At 33.9% G+C, this 16,005-nt stretch overlaps 2 protein-coding genes and 1 pseudogene across 4 annotated transcripts; all 3 read left to right on the top strand.

Moving 5' to 3' along the window:
- The first annotated feature begins 952 nt into the window (after positions 1–952).
- Positions 953–5,433, top strand: LOC148193036 (rho GTPase-activating protein 4-like). The gene is made up of 5 exons (XM_088098792.1): positions 953–1,646; positions 2,533–2,653; positions 2,876–2,995; positions 3,228–3,458; positions 4,361–5,433. The coding sequence occupies exons 1-5, from the start codon at positions 1,246–1,248 to the stop codon at positions 4,976–4,978; spliced, it is 1,491 nt and encodes a 496-aa protein (XP_087954918.1). The 5' UTR covers positions 953–1,245; the 3' UTR covers positions 4,979–5,433.
- An 880-nt stretch (positions 5,434–6,313) lies between these two features.
- LOC148193037 (signal recognition particle subunit SRP54, chloroplastic-like) lies at positions 6,314–12,725 on the top strand (annotated as a pseudogene). Its single transcript, XR_015782232.1, has 15 exons — positions 6,314–6,542; positions 6,613–6,751; positions 6,838–6,905; positions 7,013–7,114; positions 7,414–7,566; positions 7,663–7,740; positions 8,145–8,269; positions 8,378–8,480; positions 8,692–8,792; positions 10,275–10,412; positions 10,502–10,645; positions 10,879–10,954; positions 11,582–11,667; positions 11,770–11,895; positions 12,279–12,725. The product of XR_015782232.1 is annotated as a signal recognition particle subunit SRP54, chloroplastic-like (transcript).
- A 1,162-nt stretch (positions 12,726–13,887) lies between these two features.
- On the top strand, positions 13,888–14,401 carry LOC148193038 (uncharacterized). 2 transcript variants are annotated; one of them, XM_088098444.1, is made up of 2 exons: positions 13,888–14,028; positions 14,252–14,401. In XM_088098444.1, the coding sequence occupies exons 1-2, from the start codon at positions 13,888–13,890 to the stop codon at positions 14,399–14,401; spliced, it is 291 nt and encodes a 96-aa protein (XP_087954570.1). The 2 variants fall into 2 exon arrangements, with proteins under 2 accessions (XP_087954570.1, XP_087954571.1); XM_088098445.1 differs by having other exon boundaries at positions 14,255–14,401.
- The last annotated feature ends 1,604 nt before the right edge of the window (positions 14,402–16,005 follow it).

Raw genomic sequence — 16,005 nt, forward strand, 5'->3', positions numbered from 1 at the left:
CTAATAGTACATTACATACTTACACGCCACCCTACACAAACTCAATTTCAAAACATAACATTCATTTTTGCTGGTGTAGAGAAGTTGGCATTAATCTTGCAATAAGTTCACCCCAACTGAAATGCTGCACGCAGAATTGGACCAAAGCTGACATGTTAAGAACTGTAATTAAGTTTTCTTTAATACATTAGGTCAGAACTTGATTCAATGTCAGTTTTGTTTTCCAGTGTAAATTTAAAGTTGCATCTTAACTGTGTACAAGCATTAAAAGTGAACTGGTAGATCAGTTCTAGTAATTAGGTAACGTTTACTCAGAAAATAAATTATGTAACAGATAACTTGTGTTTGATCTTATCAAAAAAAGTTATCAGGTCACAATTATAATCCTGAAAAAGAAACATTTAAAGCATGTCATAAACGTTTCTTTTAAAAAACAAGACTGATTTCTATGACCATGAAGTAAATAGTTGTTACAAGATTTGGAATTGCTATCTATACAAAATCAGATTAACATGTCCAGTTAATGCAGAAACTGCTTATTAATTGTGGATAAATGTGGAGAAAGAGTATGCATATGAATCTGTGGTTAATGTAAAAAGTGTTACTGTATATACATAAACTGTTTGCTAAAAGTGCTATGTGAGAAATTTGTATGTAATTAATGTGGTATTTAACAATGGTAAAACATTGGTATATTAAGTGAGACCCAGAGGGTGTTGAGGAGAAGTGGGGTCAAAGGTGTGATCTTTGGAAGTGAATCTGGGAAGAAAGAGAATTAGATAGGACTCAAAGGGTGGAATTATATGAGTACCAGATTGGCAAGGTGTGAGGTGGAAAGCATCGCCAGTGCCACCACCAAAAAGATGAACAAACATTAATAAATAATAATAATAATAATAATAATAGCAACGACAATTCTTACATTATGCACATCTCTCTCTCTCTTCTTCTCATCATCTGCAGCAGTTCACCCTAACCATTTCCAACAACCGCATCTTCTTCTTTTTCTTTTCTTTCTTATATGACATGATTCGTCTCCGAAGGCAAAGCAATGATGGTAACGTCTCACCTTCCGAGACCCTTTTCTTGAAGGAAACTCTACTCCACCAAAATCTTGGCTTTTTTCGGTGAGGAAATAGGAATTAGAAGGAGAGGAATAATACTAATAATAACATAATAATAATAATTAATATATTATTATTGTGTTGTTGTTATTAAAAGTGGTGGGAAGGGAAAGAATCAAATATGACGGAAGTGCTTCAGTTGCCTTCATCGTCAAGCTGTGGTGGTCTCACACCCAATGATGGGTCGCACCCAAGTTCCCTTATTAACGCTCCCACTGTGGAAGAAGGGGTGCTGCCACAGTCCCCTTTGGATTTGGAAGCTGAAGAAGAAGAAGAGGACGAAGAAGAGAGAAAAAGGGAAAGAGAAAGGGATCAGCTTTCTATTTTGACCCTTTTGATAGCTACGTTTCGGAAGTCTCTGATTGGCTGCAGCACTACAGCTTCATCTACTTCTTCCATGGAGATTGGGTGGCCTTCCAATGTGAGGCACGTGGCTCATGTCACCTTCGATCGCTTCCATGGGTTTCTTGGTTTGCCTGTTGAATTTGAACCAGAAGTTCCCAGGAGGTCTCCCAGTGCTAGGTTTGTTCTCAAGGAAACTTGGGGCTTCTTCAAAATTTAATCTTTCATAGAAATTTGCTGTCATTGAATTGGACCTTTTTTTAAGAGGCTGGGTTCTGAAAAGAGTGTTTTGTTAGAAATCTTTATTAACGGGCTCATTTTTGGTTTCATGCCTGGAGTTTTATTAATTGAACTTGTGTGATATGGATTTTTAAAGTTGGTATCCAGTTCTTAACAGATGTGGTGAAATTTACAAGTTTATGTTTCCATATCGAGTTTTTTAGGTTATTCTGCGCTGACTGTGGTTGTATCATTGCATAGACATGGATATATCATTCCTTTGACCTTTTTCTATTTCCCCATATCAAGTCTCTGCTCTCATGATTTAGTTTTACATTGGTCTTACTTTCTAAAAGAGTTGAATGGTAGATACAATTGAAGGCTCTCTATGACATATAATTATACTTTGTTTTTTTCAGTCAGTGGTTTCTGTCATGTTATCCATATATAATTTGGTTAATTTCATACTGATAAAGTCTAAGTTGTCCGTTTTCTGAAGTGGATTTGGTTCATTGTAAAAAGTAAACGGTATAAGAAAAATGAGAGGCAGGGAAAGGCCATTTTATTTACTTGTTTGTTCATAAACAATTGATTATTTCTTGCTACTGGCACGGCAAGTAATGATAAACCCTGGTGATGTTATTTTCACATTTCAGTCAAGGGGCTGCCATTGTTGATACATAAGTACACAATGCCGAATTTGCGTTCAGTGTATGCAACCTATTTGTTTTATCAACTACTTTTCAGCGATCTTCTCCTATACCTGGCTCATTATGTGTTCGGTGTATGTATCCTTAATTCTATTATCCCCTAAACGTTGATATATTTTTTTATTTACTATCCGCAGTGCAAATGTTTTTGGAGTTTCAACAGAATCTATGCAGCTCTCTTTTGACGCCAGAGGAAATAGTGTACCTACAATACTGCTGTTAATGCAAAGACATTTGTATGCACAAGGAGGCCTGCAGGTATTTATCCTAGCTCTTAGTCCTTCCTTACCTTGTGGAGAATGTAAAGGTGTTTTGAAGAAGTGTGCTTCTTTAATAGTAATGTAATGTGAGTCACTGGATGACCAATTTCCACATTATTTTTACCATGTTTTGCTTGTGATTTTACCAGAAACCTTTTGTATAATTGTTTTTTTAATTTTAATTAGACTTGAATCTTGAAATTTAAATGTATATATCCAGGCTGAAGGAATCTTCAGAATCAATGCTGAAAACGGTCAAGAGGAGTTTGTGAGGGAAGAATTGAACAGAGGAGTTGTACCAGATGGCATTGATGTGCACTGCTTGGCAGGTCTCATAAAGGTAACTATTTTTTCCCCGTCAAGATCACAGATTTTTTTTTTCTAATTACTTTGAGATTTATTTAGAAGTAGGGTCTATGATTGTTGGATTTTGTTCTGGTCTTCTATTTGAAAGTTGTCTAGGTGAATTTAATAATATGTTGATTTTTTCCCTTTTTTGAACCAATGGGTAAGTGGTGGATGCATTCATGACATTATTTCATTAATTTTGATGTGCTTGTGTTCCTTCACAGGCTTGGTTCAGAGAACTACCTACTGGGGTATTGGACCCTCTCTCACCTGAGCAGGTAATGCAATCCCAGTCAGAAGAAGAATGTGCTCAGCTTGTGAGGCTTCTTCCTCCAACAGAAGCTGCCTTGCTAGATTGGGCAATAAACTTAATGGCAGATGTTGCTCAAATGGAAAGCTTGAACAAGATGAATGCACGTAATATTGCAATGGTTTTCGCACCAAACATGACCCAAGTAAGACTAGATCATTTTCTGTTACAAATGTAGTTTACAGTTCTATTCTTAGCCCCAATTTTTGTTATTGAATTCTTACAATACAAGTGAACCCCATCTTATTGAATGTAACTTCAGTGAGCGGAGCAAACATTTTTTGACATATAATGATACGTTTTTGTATATGTAGTAAAGTTAGCTCAATTGTCTTCAACGGAATGAATACAGAAATTGGTGAAAAAAGAATTGCAATATTAGTTTTTTCAACCTTAACAGGGGTTCAGGATATTTTTGAAGATCTGGGAAAACATTGATGTAAAAAGTCTAGTAGTTTCAGGATTTTAATTTTGAAATCGAGGCTTTGGGTAAATGTTAGTTATTACCGGAATTTATGCTATGCTGGATTATCTAATTCTAATCTAGAATAAGGTTAGCTTATTATGTTGAGTCTATAGATTGGCCACCACTGTAATCATTTTTCCTTTCCTTATTAATTATAGTTTTGAGATTTTATCTTCTTCAGAGACTATCTGACACCCTAGGCAAAGGGAGTACACTTCCGTAGAGGGCTAGAGTTGTAGCCTAGGTTCATTGTTCTAAATCATGTGCTTGTTGTGGAACTAGAGAATATTGTTTAGATGGTTGAATATTCATTCAGGATGGCGTGATATTTTCAAACCAGACCTTTTAATTCTTATGAATATTCAGAAAAAAAATTACACTTTAGTACCATGTAAATTTGGTAGTGGTTTCTTGCATTGCTAAAGTCACTGTTTTGGTGAAAGGTTATGGTTGATTTATGTTGCAACAGTGGGAATGTGTTTTTGCTCCATTAATCTTGCTTCTAGAGGTATTTTTTTTTTATGTGGTTATGATGGTCTATATTGTAATAACAGTATTTCTGTCTGGCATGTCTACTACAGATGGCAGATCCTTTGACTGCTTTAATGTATGCAGTACAAGTCATGAATTTTCTCAAGACACTGGTCGTAAAGACACTTAGGGAAAGAGAGGAGTCTATTGTAAAATCAAATCCTGGTCCAAACCTTAATTCTTTTGACGATGATGGACACCATAGCAATTCAGAAATGCTACACAAGGTTGACAGTGAAGGTGGAAATGATTGTAGTGACGATGAGGAAGATACACTATTTGTCACTGCAGAGCCATCTCAACAAAGCCCCAGTCATCTTACTGAAGATGCCTGTGAAACTGAATCCAAAAGTTTGCCGACATCTACCGAAAATTTGATTTCTGCAGGAACTAGGTTGTTGGTTGACAGTTGTCCCTGCAATCTTTTATCTCAAATTTGTTCTTTGGCAATTGGGCTTCAAGACTGTGGCCTCACCACTGGGCAGACAAAGGGGGATCCTGCAAAATTTTGCAGGAGCAAAAGCCTTCAGTTGAGTACTTATGATATAGAGAAATGTTCCAAAAAGGTGGTTGAGCTTCCGGTAGCAGGAGCTGCAGAGAAGAACCTCGGAACTGCCATCATTGGGCGATTAAATTCAAGAACAGAGTTGGCTGAAGCTTGGCGTTGAAAAGTTCTGATCCTTTTATCTTGCTTCCTGAGGGACAGGATGACAGAAGAGAAGTGGTACTCCCATAATGTTTCTGCAATTGTGATTTCTGCATAATTGCTGATGTCATGATGGAGGGCATCAGTGTTGTGAAGGCACCAACATGGGGAAGGAAAGGGAAGGGAAAGGACAAGGTGTAAAGGGGAGATCTCTATTTGTGTTTCCACGTTTGGAAATTCTCACTACTACTACTACTACTAGATTGGTGTTTGTGTTTTTCTGTTGTTGTTTCTTGCTGTGGTTTTTAACCATGTTTCTTTGTTCTCTGTCATTAACCATGCAGACTTTCCTAACGATTTTCTTTCCGTTGCTGAAGTATAGAATTTAACGAATTCAAAGTTGTCTGTGTGCTTTGTTCAACACATTTTTTGTATTGTCAGTTTGGATATTTAAGGAAGAGAGAAATGGTTTGAACATATGAAACATGATATAGAAATATTCATCAAAGTGTAGTAGTGTTGTTAAGAAATGAAGTCCTGTCTAGTATTCTGAATGAAGCTACTAAAAGGAGAAGAAAAATGGTGTAAGAATGGAATTGTATCAGACAAAACTGACCTTTTGTTGGTTCTGCATTTTCAATTTAGTGTGTTATTGTTCTGTAGCTAAAAAAATTCACTTCAACAATGTTCTTGTCATCGCATAAACTACATCTTGAACAACAGTGGTCAGAAGCTAAGAAAGGTTTAAAATTCGCACTCTTCTTTCATTATAATTCGTAGTTATATTCGGAACACAACAAAACACAGGCGATGATATGAAAAACACGAGAAATGTGAAAATCTCATTATTCAAAATACTTCCAATTAAAACAATAAAATTAATATCTATGTATTAAGTGCAATATTGTGTAATATATTAACATAAACCTTTACATTTCTTCATATCTTGCAACATAAGGTGATATGCATAAATAAGTTATCTAGTAATTATAGAAGACAATATACCAACATGTTATTCAATATATAAAAGAAATAAAATACAAAAATTAATTAAAAATAGAAATATTTTAAATACTTAATATATAAAAATTTAATTAAAATTATCTAAAATTATAAAAGACTTAAAATTTACATAAAATAAGAAACACGTATAATAAGAAGATAAAAAAAATCTAACACGATGTTTGATCACTAATAAAATAAATATGAATAAAACAATTTTTCCGGATTTCTTAAACAAATAAAATAATTTTTTAAATGACAAAGTGATTATTAAATTCATTAAAATTGATTAATCATATTTTTTAATTACTAATAAAGAATAGATATTAAAAAAAAGATGATGAAACATTGAGGCATGCCACGTTGTTACAGTGTTGAGTTGTGGCTGTGGATAACAGATAGAAAGGAAGCTCGAGAGGTTGTGCAGAGAAGAAGACATGGAAGCAGTAGCAGGTTCCCGCCATTTCTCCACTCTTTCCCTTTCTTTATCTCACAACAGAACCCTGCGTTCTTCTTCTCCCAAATCAGTCAAGCTTTCTCTTTCTTCCACCAAGGCTTCCTTATCTTCCAGAAACTGGTTCGCGGTATGTTGCTTACTGTTTAACACAAACACTTTCTGTGGTAATTAATGAACTGATTAGGGTTGTGTGGCAGAAAGAGGTATGGGGTTGGGTGAACTCCAACTCCAAGGGTGTGGCCGTGAGAAGGGACCTCGGATTGGTGGTGAAGGCTGAAATGTTTGGCCAATTGACAAGTGGCCTTGAGACTGCATGGAACAAACTCAAAGGAGAAGGTTTTCCAAATTTTACTAGAATTAAGGACTTATTACATTGTTTAGATTGTTGTTGAAATTATTTGTATGTTTGATTATGTGTGTAGAGGTTTTGTCTAAAGAGAACATTGTGGAGCCTATGCGAGATATTAGGAGAGCTCTTCTAGAAGCCGATGTAAGTTGCCTTTTCAACATGTTTTTGAGTTGTCTCAAATTCTAGGAAACTGTTTTTGAAAGTGGAAAACAAACAGGGCCTTAAGTAGATGCGTGTTGTGTTGGCAGGTTAGTCTTCCTGTTGTCCGAAGGTTTGTGCAGTCTGTCAGTGATCAGGCTGTGGGTGTTGGTGTCATTCGAGGGGTGAGACCGGATCAGCAATTGGTTAAGGTAACTCTGAACTTTGCATTTGAATTCAACTGATTTTATCTCCTTTTTCTTTTATGTTGGGCGGGGGTTGTCAAACTGCATTTGGAGTTTGTTGCATGGAATGCACCATATGACTTTTGCATTATAGCACTATTGTACTATTGCCTGTATCTTTGTATTTCGGTTTGTGTTGATAATATGTGCATATTTCACATGCAATAAAGGTGAGATTTGTATGAGATATTGTTCTATTTTTTTCTGAGTACTGAATATCTATACAAGAATAAAATGGGTGTTATGCTGATCATTGAGTTTTGCAGATTGTAAATGATGAACTTGTACAATTGATGGGTGGAGAGGTTTCTGAACTGGTTTTTGCCAAATCTGGGCCCACTGTCATTTTATTGGCTGGACTGCAAGGAGTTGGGAAGACAACCGTCTGTGCAAAGTTGGCAAATTATCTTAAGAAACAGGTGTTTTCTTCTCACTTATTCTACTTCCTTCCTTGTAGTTTGTAGTTCCTGCACCTTACTGAAAATTTGAAGCTAATCATTTCAATTTTATCTCAGGGAAAAAGTTGCATGCTGGTTGCTTGCGATGTATACAGACCTGCTGCTATTGACCAGCTTTCTATTTTGGGAAAACAGGTACTTGTTTTTTATTGCATTGAAGTTGATCCGTTGCAATTATTTGATGCATCCTTTAAATATTGCCATCAATGTCATTTTAAATTTTCAATTAAAGCTTTTGTATGGAGCCCTCAGATTCTGTTGCTACTACGACAAAACTGATAAAGAAAGTATTGCAGTGGAAGTGATGTGTTTTATTGCCTGTTATGCTTGTGTTGTTAGGGAGTGCTTTGGTATCTAGATATATTTTCTCCCAGGCATTTTCAGTGTATTTATTGATCTATATTTGGCTCTTAAAATATAGATTTTTTTAACCAACTGAATCGTACATCACAGATCTGATTAGTATTATTTCACTTATCTCATTTTCTTCTGTCATTTTATATGTAGTCATATTTATAATTAGTTGTAGCTTGTATCAGGTAGATGTTCCTGTCTACACAGCAGGTACCGATGTTAAACCTTCAGAAATTGCCAAACAAGGCTTAGAAGAGGCAAAAAGAAGAAAATTGATGTTGTTATTGTTGATACCGCCGGTAGACTGCAGGTGATTCTCTATGGGACTGGAAATGTTCTAGCAAATAATTATTTAATTTTTTGTTTATTCTTGAATCATTTATTTTTTATTGATTACGGTTGTATTTCAATTGGACAGATTGACAAGACAATGATGGATGAGTTAAAAGAAGTTAAAAGGGCATTGAATCCAACAGAAGTGTTGCTAGTTGTGGATGCAATGACAGGGCAAGAAGCTGCAGGTATTCAGAAGTGTATTTGTACTCCTATAAATGAATGGAATTTTTTTCTACAAATAGTCCAATGAAAGAAAAAATATTTATATTTATGAAATGGTTAATAATTAATAATCATACTACTGATCTTTTCTTTTGGCTTGTGTAGGTTATTAATTTTTATACTCCGACATTATAACAGTTCCAAAATTCTGACACTACTATTTTCTTTGTACAGCATTAGTGACTACTTTCAATGTTGAGATTGGAATAACAGGTGCCATCTTGACAAAGCTTGATGGTGATTCAAGAGGTGGAGCAGCTTTGAGTGTCAAAGAGGTTTGACTGCCTTTATCTTAGCTTTCATAAAATGTTTTTATTTTATATTTTATATTCAAACTTTGCTGCAACCTTGCAATTTGTTTATCTTAAGCAACGTTTACCATTCTATCCCATAATAATACTACAAACTCCTTCAAAGTTGGTTCCCTTAATTTACAGATGTGAATAATAGATGCTTGAGGAAAGGAAATCCTACCATCTTAGCTGTTCTTCTTTGAGTGATGTGTTGTGTCAATTACATTGACATAAGGCTAGAGATCAGAAATAACCCCACTCAATGGTGTTAAAATCCCATATTGGCAAGGAATATATCTAAAAGTACTTATAAAATTTGGCAATCATTTGGGTTAAGAATCAAAGTGTATCCAATCCTAGTTTTGGGTCTCTAATAGATGTTTAGTCTGGGAAACTTCATACTCTAAATGTTTGATCCTCAGATGAAGGTTGGGTTAAGAGCTTGGAATCCAATCCTAATTTTGGCTTACTTGTTAAGGAGATAAACTTCATGCTCCAAATGTTCAGTTCTTGGATGATGGTTGTGTTAAATCCTACATCAACTAATATGGCCAAAAGACTTTTTGTCAGACTTGGGGAGTTCTCCCTTTAAAGATAGCTTTTGGGTTTCAGACAGTGAAAGGCCCGGGTAAATGACTTAATTAAGCATTTATTCGGAAGTCATTTTGTCAAATGAGAGTTTATTTGTAAATTGGGGCTTATTTTGATAAGCTTTTCAGTGTAGGTTATCGAAATAGAGTAAAAATGGTTTATAGAAAGTTCATAAGACACTTCCATAAGCCAAAATAAGCTCTTCCAGACACCCAACTAGCCTATTTCTCTTTGATGGCTCAACCTCCCAACTTTTATGTTGTCTCTGAAATAACATAAAACAGTTTTTTTTTTTTACCCTGGTAAGTATTAACATAATAGGTCCCTGGAATGTATTTCAATTCAAGAACATAATAGCCTGAAAATGAAATGTTGACGAAGTTGTCTAAGGGTAAACAAATGTTACATTGCATCCTTGCTCTCATGTTGTGAATGTAAGTACCTAGGAAAATGTTGCAGATTTTCTCATAGAAATACACTTAGTGACCCTGCACCTTGTACTAATTACTCATGATTTATTCGAGGATCTGCCTTTGCAATATTGTCCATAAATATCTTATAGCCACATTGAATTTGGAATGGGTGGCAAATATCTAAACCTGACATATAGAACTCCTGGATTTCTGAGCCAAAATATACTAGTTATGCGTCATTTAGTTTGTGAATGGATAGAAGTTGGCATGCCCTCAATTATGGGAGGTTTTGGTATATGTAATTGATTTTTTGAAGAGACAGGTTTACATTTTGGATGAAGAAAACAGGGTGCAAAGGAATAAGCACATTTGGAACTGTGAAGTGATTAATATAACTTAGCGTTCAAAATCTCTTCCCTTCTCTCATATTTTGTTGACTTGGATTGTTCAATGATGACAGGTATCTGGAAAGCCAATTAAACTAGTAGGACGAGGGGAACGAATGGAGGATCTTGAACCTTTCTACCCTGATCGGATGGCAGGACGCATACTTGGAATGGGAGATGTTCTTTCTTTTGTAGAGAAGGCACAGGAAGTTGTAAGTCTCACTATGTTTCTATTTTTTTTTTAATTTCTACAATACAAAAATAAAGTTTTCAATATGAATTGTAATCACATCTGTTGTAGATGCGTAAAGAAGATGCTGAGGAACTGCAAAAGAAGATCATGAGTGCAAAGTTTGACTTCAATGATTTTCTAAAGCAAACTCGTACGGTTGCCAAAATGGGTTCCGTGTCTCGTGTCATTGGAATGATTCCTGGTATGGGGAAGGTATGAGATCCTGCTCATGAATTGTACTAAATATTATATTTATGACACTTTACGTACGTTATGCTCCTTGGAAATTGCAAATGATGGAGGGGAATTATCTGACCACCACTATCTCCCAATTTTGGTTTATGAGCCTTGAATTGAGCATTGCTATAATTTACATATTAATCTTGATATTTGTGGTGTTAATTTAGTAAATGCTTTAAAGCTTATATAAATCTACATGGATGCAGGTTACTCCTTCTCAGATTAGAGACGCAGAGAAGAATTTGCTGAATATGGAAGCAATGATAGAAGCAATGACCCCTGGTCCTTCCTTTCTACTGACCATAAATAAAATTTCCCATACCATTTTTATCTATGTAATTTTTTTCTTGACATGGGAGCATATTTGGTAATTAGATATGATAGAGGAAACATGCAGCATATGTTGATGACATGCATTACCTGGCTGATTTATGATACATCATCCTTTGATCATTTACTTCCACTTTTGCTACCAGTTCAATTATATCTATCAGCAATGATTGTTTTTCTGTATTTTTGACCGAGTTTCTTATACTTCATCCATTCTCCCCTAGGCTTTTAGTCAATTGGTGTTTTCCATGATGATTATGGCTTGAATGTCACAGTTTTTTTACGTGTATAGGTTTCAATGGTCATATTATTTGGCATATTCTTCTTCTTCTTTGTTATAATATATGCATTGAGAGTTCATAATATATTATGTGCTACGGGTAAACACATCTTCAACGTGCAAATGATCATTACATAACAAACTTGTCAGAAACACTCGAGGGCCCAGATTCCCTTTGTTATCAAATCATAAAAGTGCTAATTTTATGCTTTTTTGTTATTGAAAGGAGAATTGACTGTTATTTTACCCTATGATTTCTCAAACCTAGATTAAAACCAATCTTTCTTGATTACTTCCAGAGGAGAGGGAAAAGCCGGAACTGTTGGCAGAATCCCCTGTCAGGAGAAAAAGGGTTGCTGTTGAGTCAGGGAAAACAGAGCAGCAGGTATGTAGAATGAATTTTCTTTCAAAATGAACTAAGTGCATTAGAAGCTGCGGTCTATTTACCAGGGCTATACTTCCTAACACTGAGAAATGAATATATCAGGTAAGCCAACTTGTAGCTCAGCTTTTCCAAATGCGTGTTCGTATGAAGAACCTGATGGGTGTAATGGAAAGTGGATCACTTCCAACACTTAGTAATCTTGAGGAAGCGCTTAAAGCGGAGGAAAAGGTGATTTCATTTTCTATATATATATGCAATTAACAGTTTTCAAGTTACTTTATTTAAATTTTTAATTAACTGAGGTAGTTTGTGTAAAATAATACTAGGTAGTCAAAACCTCATCTATAGGAATGACATGTAATCCATGCTATGAGATGATTCTGAAATAATCCTAATCTCTTGATGTCATTTTCATTTTTCTTATTCTTTGATTCGAAGTGCAAGTCAGTCAGGACCTTCTACATATTTTTTACATAGACTATCCCATTTAAGTCGTGAAACAAATGCAGGACAAAATTGTAAATCTCGAGCTTGTGTTTGCGTGTGCAATTGTGCATGCTACTTAACATAGCATATGATGATGTGTGTTTTCTTAATTCTGCCCGTATCAGGCTCCACCTGGCACTGCAAGGAGGAGGAAGAGATCGGAATCGAGGAGTGTATTTGTGGACTCAACAACCGGAAGACCAGCTCCTCGTGGTTTTGGGAGCAAAAGTTGAAAATCTCTAAAGGGTCCAAAACTAAACAATGAAAGTCTGGATCAACGGTCTTTAGTGATCAAAACGTATGATTTGGCTTTCTTCAGCTAAAATATTCTTTATCATTAGAGCAATTCATATAGCTCCAACTTGTTTGATTCAGCTTTCATCGGCTAAAATAATTATTTACCATCATTAGATAAATTCATATTGCAATGAGGGTTGTCCAGGAGTCTGATGTAATTTAGGCAGAGATGAGTTGTATCATATCTTTCAGGATACAAATCTAAGAAGCATGCGTGTCATTCTTGCACAATCTCAACTTTGTATCTTGGTGTGTTAGTGGAATGTTACACTTAAGACACCGTCCCATATTTTTTCCATTTGATTTTCTAACTTGCAGGCGTTACTTTGACTCCTGTTTGTAGTTCTGACATCGGAAAATGCATGTAATCGTGCAAGGATGGTTCAAAAATTCAAAATGCTATAGATGCCATCTTAGGTACATTTATAGTCTGGCTCATCTTACACCAGAATATTGCTGAACAACGGTACTTGTAGAATCTTTTATTCACAAACATTGCCGTGTTCTACGGACCTATTACATCAGTTTATTCAGTAAAGTGGTAAAAAAGATATATTCATGAAGATATTTTTAAGATTGAAGATGCATTTTTTTATGAAGAAGATGATTTTCTTCGAAGAAAGATAACAATTCGTGCTAAATAAAATTCTAAAAAGTTAGTGTTAAGTAAATTTGAAATATAGAATAGAATATAATGAACAAAGTTACATTTTTTTTTGAAGTAAACGTTTGAGTAAATAATCAAGTTTAACTACAAATTTGATTTTGTCTAAACAAATCAAATGTTGAATGGATATTTAATTAATAAGGTAAATTTGAGTCATTCACAAATAATCAATATTTTTAGAAACAATACTATCATTCATTCAAATGCCAAATAGCAAAAAGGAGTTTTCATAAGGTGAAAATTCAAACTTTAATGCTATATAAAATTAGTCTTTTTTTGTTAAACCTATAAATAACTGAAGTTATTGACACCTTTAAATTAAGTAATGTTAAAATGGATTGTAACATGATAGAGTGAGTTATATCCTATTGTTTGATAGCGAGGTATACTTTAGTTTCCCTGAGAAAACGCGGAACTAAAATGATTATAATAGCAATATTTAGCAGACAGAAAACAGTATGCACCGTTTTTCTATCATTTAAAGAAATCATTATGTATTTTTCTTGTTCGAATCATCGAAAGTTTAGCGGAGTCTGAGCAATTATCTCGGAGAGTTTGAGAACAGGAGGATCCATAGAACTCTCACAACAACCTTATTATTTGGAAAACCGACACTTGTCAATTAAATTTGAGCAATAATTTTGCATTGAATCTGCCATAAAACTTCGATCGTGCATGTGTTTTTTTTCTCCTCTCCGTCTCCAACTATCGAATTCAAAACGGAGGTTCCAACTTGCAGATTATTCTTGAGTAAAAAGTAGGAGAAGAAAATGGGAAGCCCCCCTGTGAGCTCAGACATATCGTTTCCACCAGCAGACATTGATGGGGAACTTGATACTGCATCTGGCAATAATGTTCATCTTCAAGTAGACCCAGAATCATCAGAGCTGGCTACCAAAAAAAATTCCAGGGTACTAAAGAAAATGTCACTTCAATACTGGAACAATTCTTTTTTCTATATATGTATAATCCAATATCAAAGTCAAACTTATTGTCGTTTATATATATAATTAGATCATGATTTATTTGGATACATTCTTAGACCTCTTACACATCATTAATCAAATGGGTTCTTCGATTTGACAACATGTGGCTTTCACTGATTGTTGTTGATGTTTGGTTGATTGTTTGAAGGAGCGAGCTAAGGCGAAAGAAGAGAAAAAGGAAGAGAAAAAGAAGGATGATGCTTTGCAAACACTAAAATCAGCCATTATTGTTTCAGGCATAATCGTGGCTGTGGCAGGTGTTGCCTTTGCCGTAACCAAGAAGTTAAGAGAGAAATGAGCTTTTCTTATGGAAGAATGATACTTGATATACATAATTTTTTTTCTTTGTCTTTTCTTACTTTTTACGTTTTTTTTTTCTAAAAAACTATAAAATTTACTCTTTTTAAATTATTTTATTCTTATTAGATGTGTTAAATGAATGTCAACGTCTGTGCCATGCTATCCTTATTCTCTTTTACACCAGAAATGTGAAGATTATAGTGTATAGACATTGTCTTAGGTTGTTTTTTTGGTCGAGTACCTTTTATATATAAATTTTGTACGTAACTTGACAAATCCTCATCCCCAACAATATTTAACGTTGAAGGGACCATCATGTATGGCTTTTGCAATGTACCTGATGATTCACCTGTGAGTGTAAGTCACATGTATTTATATGGACACATTTTTAATGAGTAATTCATACCACCATTGTTAGTTTGGATAACACTTATGCATCTTATATTTCTTTTCCATTTTAGAGGTTAAATAACTATATAAATACGGATAAATTTTATTTTATAAATCTTTTTAAAAAATAAATAAATTTAAGTAATTTTTAATTATGTATCTCAGTTTTTTCCTTAACAATATTTCTTTTACCGTATCCAATTTCATACGGGATGACATACTTCCTTGATATAAATATAAAAATAATAAAAAGATTATATATATTATATCTTTTAAGATTTGAAAATTAAAATGTTCTTTTTCACCATGTGGGAAGTTTCTATAACTCTTTGTTCAATGAATAGATTTGGGGGAGTGATTGAGTGGATTTGAAGATAAATTTTATTATTGTTTATTTGAGTGAATTTGAAGATAAGTGATAATGAATTTGGAGCTTGCTGTTGAGAGTGAAAGGGAAAGTGAAAGTGATAGGAGATTGAGATTAGAGTTTTAAAAAATAAAAAGTAAAATTGGTAAAAGTAAAAAGGATAAATTTAGAATTTAAAAAACATTAGAGAGATGTAGGGAGAAGATGGGGTGGGGGAGGGAGCATCACTTTTTTTGTGATTTTTTAAAGTTGAGACAATTTTTCTTACTTTTTTTTAAGATAATTAATTTTTATTTGTTTGTTTTAGTTTATAAACTTTGCTAAAAATCAATTTAGTTTTGCGCAAATTATTTAACATTTTGTTCATTTTCTTTCTGGTTTTAGATTTATACTTTATAATTATATTTGTATTTATGATTTTAGAAATCAAACTATAAATCGGTAAATTTTTGATTTGATTATTGTATATATATATATATATATATATATATATATATATATATATATATATATATATATATTGAATGATGATTTTGTTTAATTAGATGACTAATTGATTAATTGCTCAAATTTTAATAAAAAAAAAATTAGAATATTATTATAAGATAAGTGTTTGTTTTTAATCTATAAATTAACCTTTCATCTTCTCCTTATAAGTTTTTAACATTTGTTTGTATTTTTTATTTTGTTTGAACTCCCAAATTAATTTGCATGGCATGAATACCAAAGATGGAATACAATCAATAATGTGATTTAAGAATTAACTTGGTTTCTGTTTTGCATTGTAAAATTTAGATAAATATAATCATTTTTATCGGAAGAATATTGATTCTATGAGGTGATAT

Source organism: Vigna umbellata, chromosome 9 (genome assembly GCF_029865625.1).
Source record: "Vigna umbellata cultivar VRB3 chromosome 9, Vumbellata_1.0, whole genome shotgun sequence".
In the NCBI taxonomy this organism is placed as follows: Eukaryota; Viridiplantae; Streptophyta; class Magnoliopsida; order Fabales; family Fabaceae; genus Vigna; species Vigna umbellata.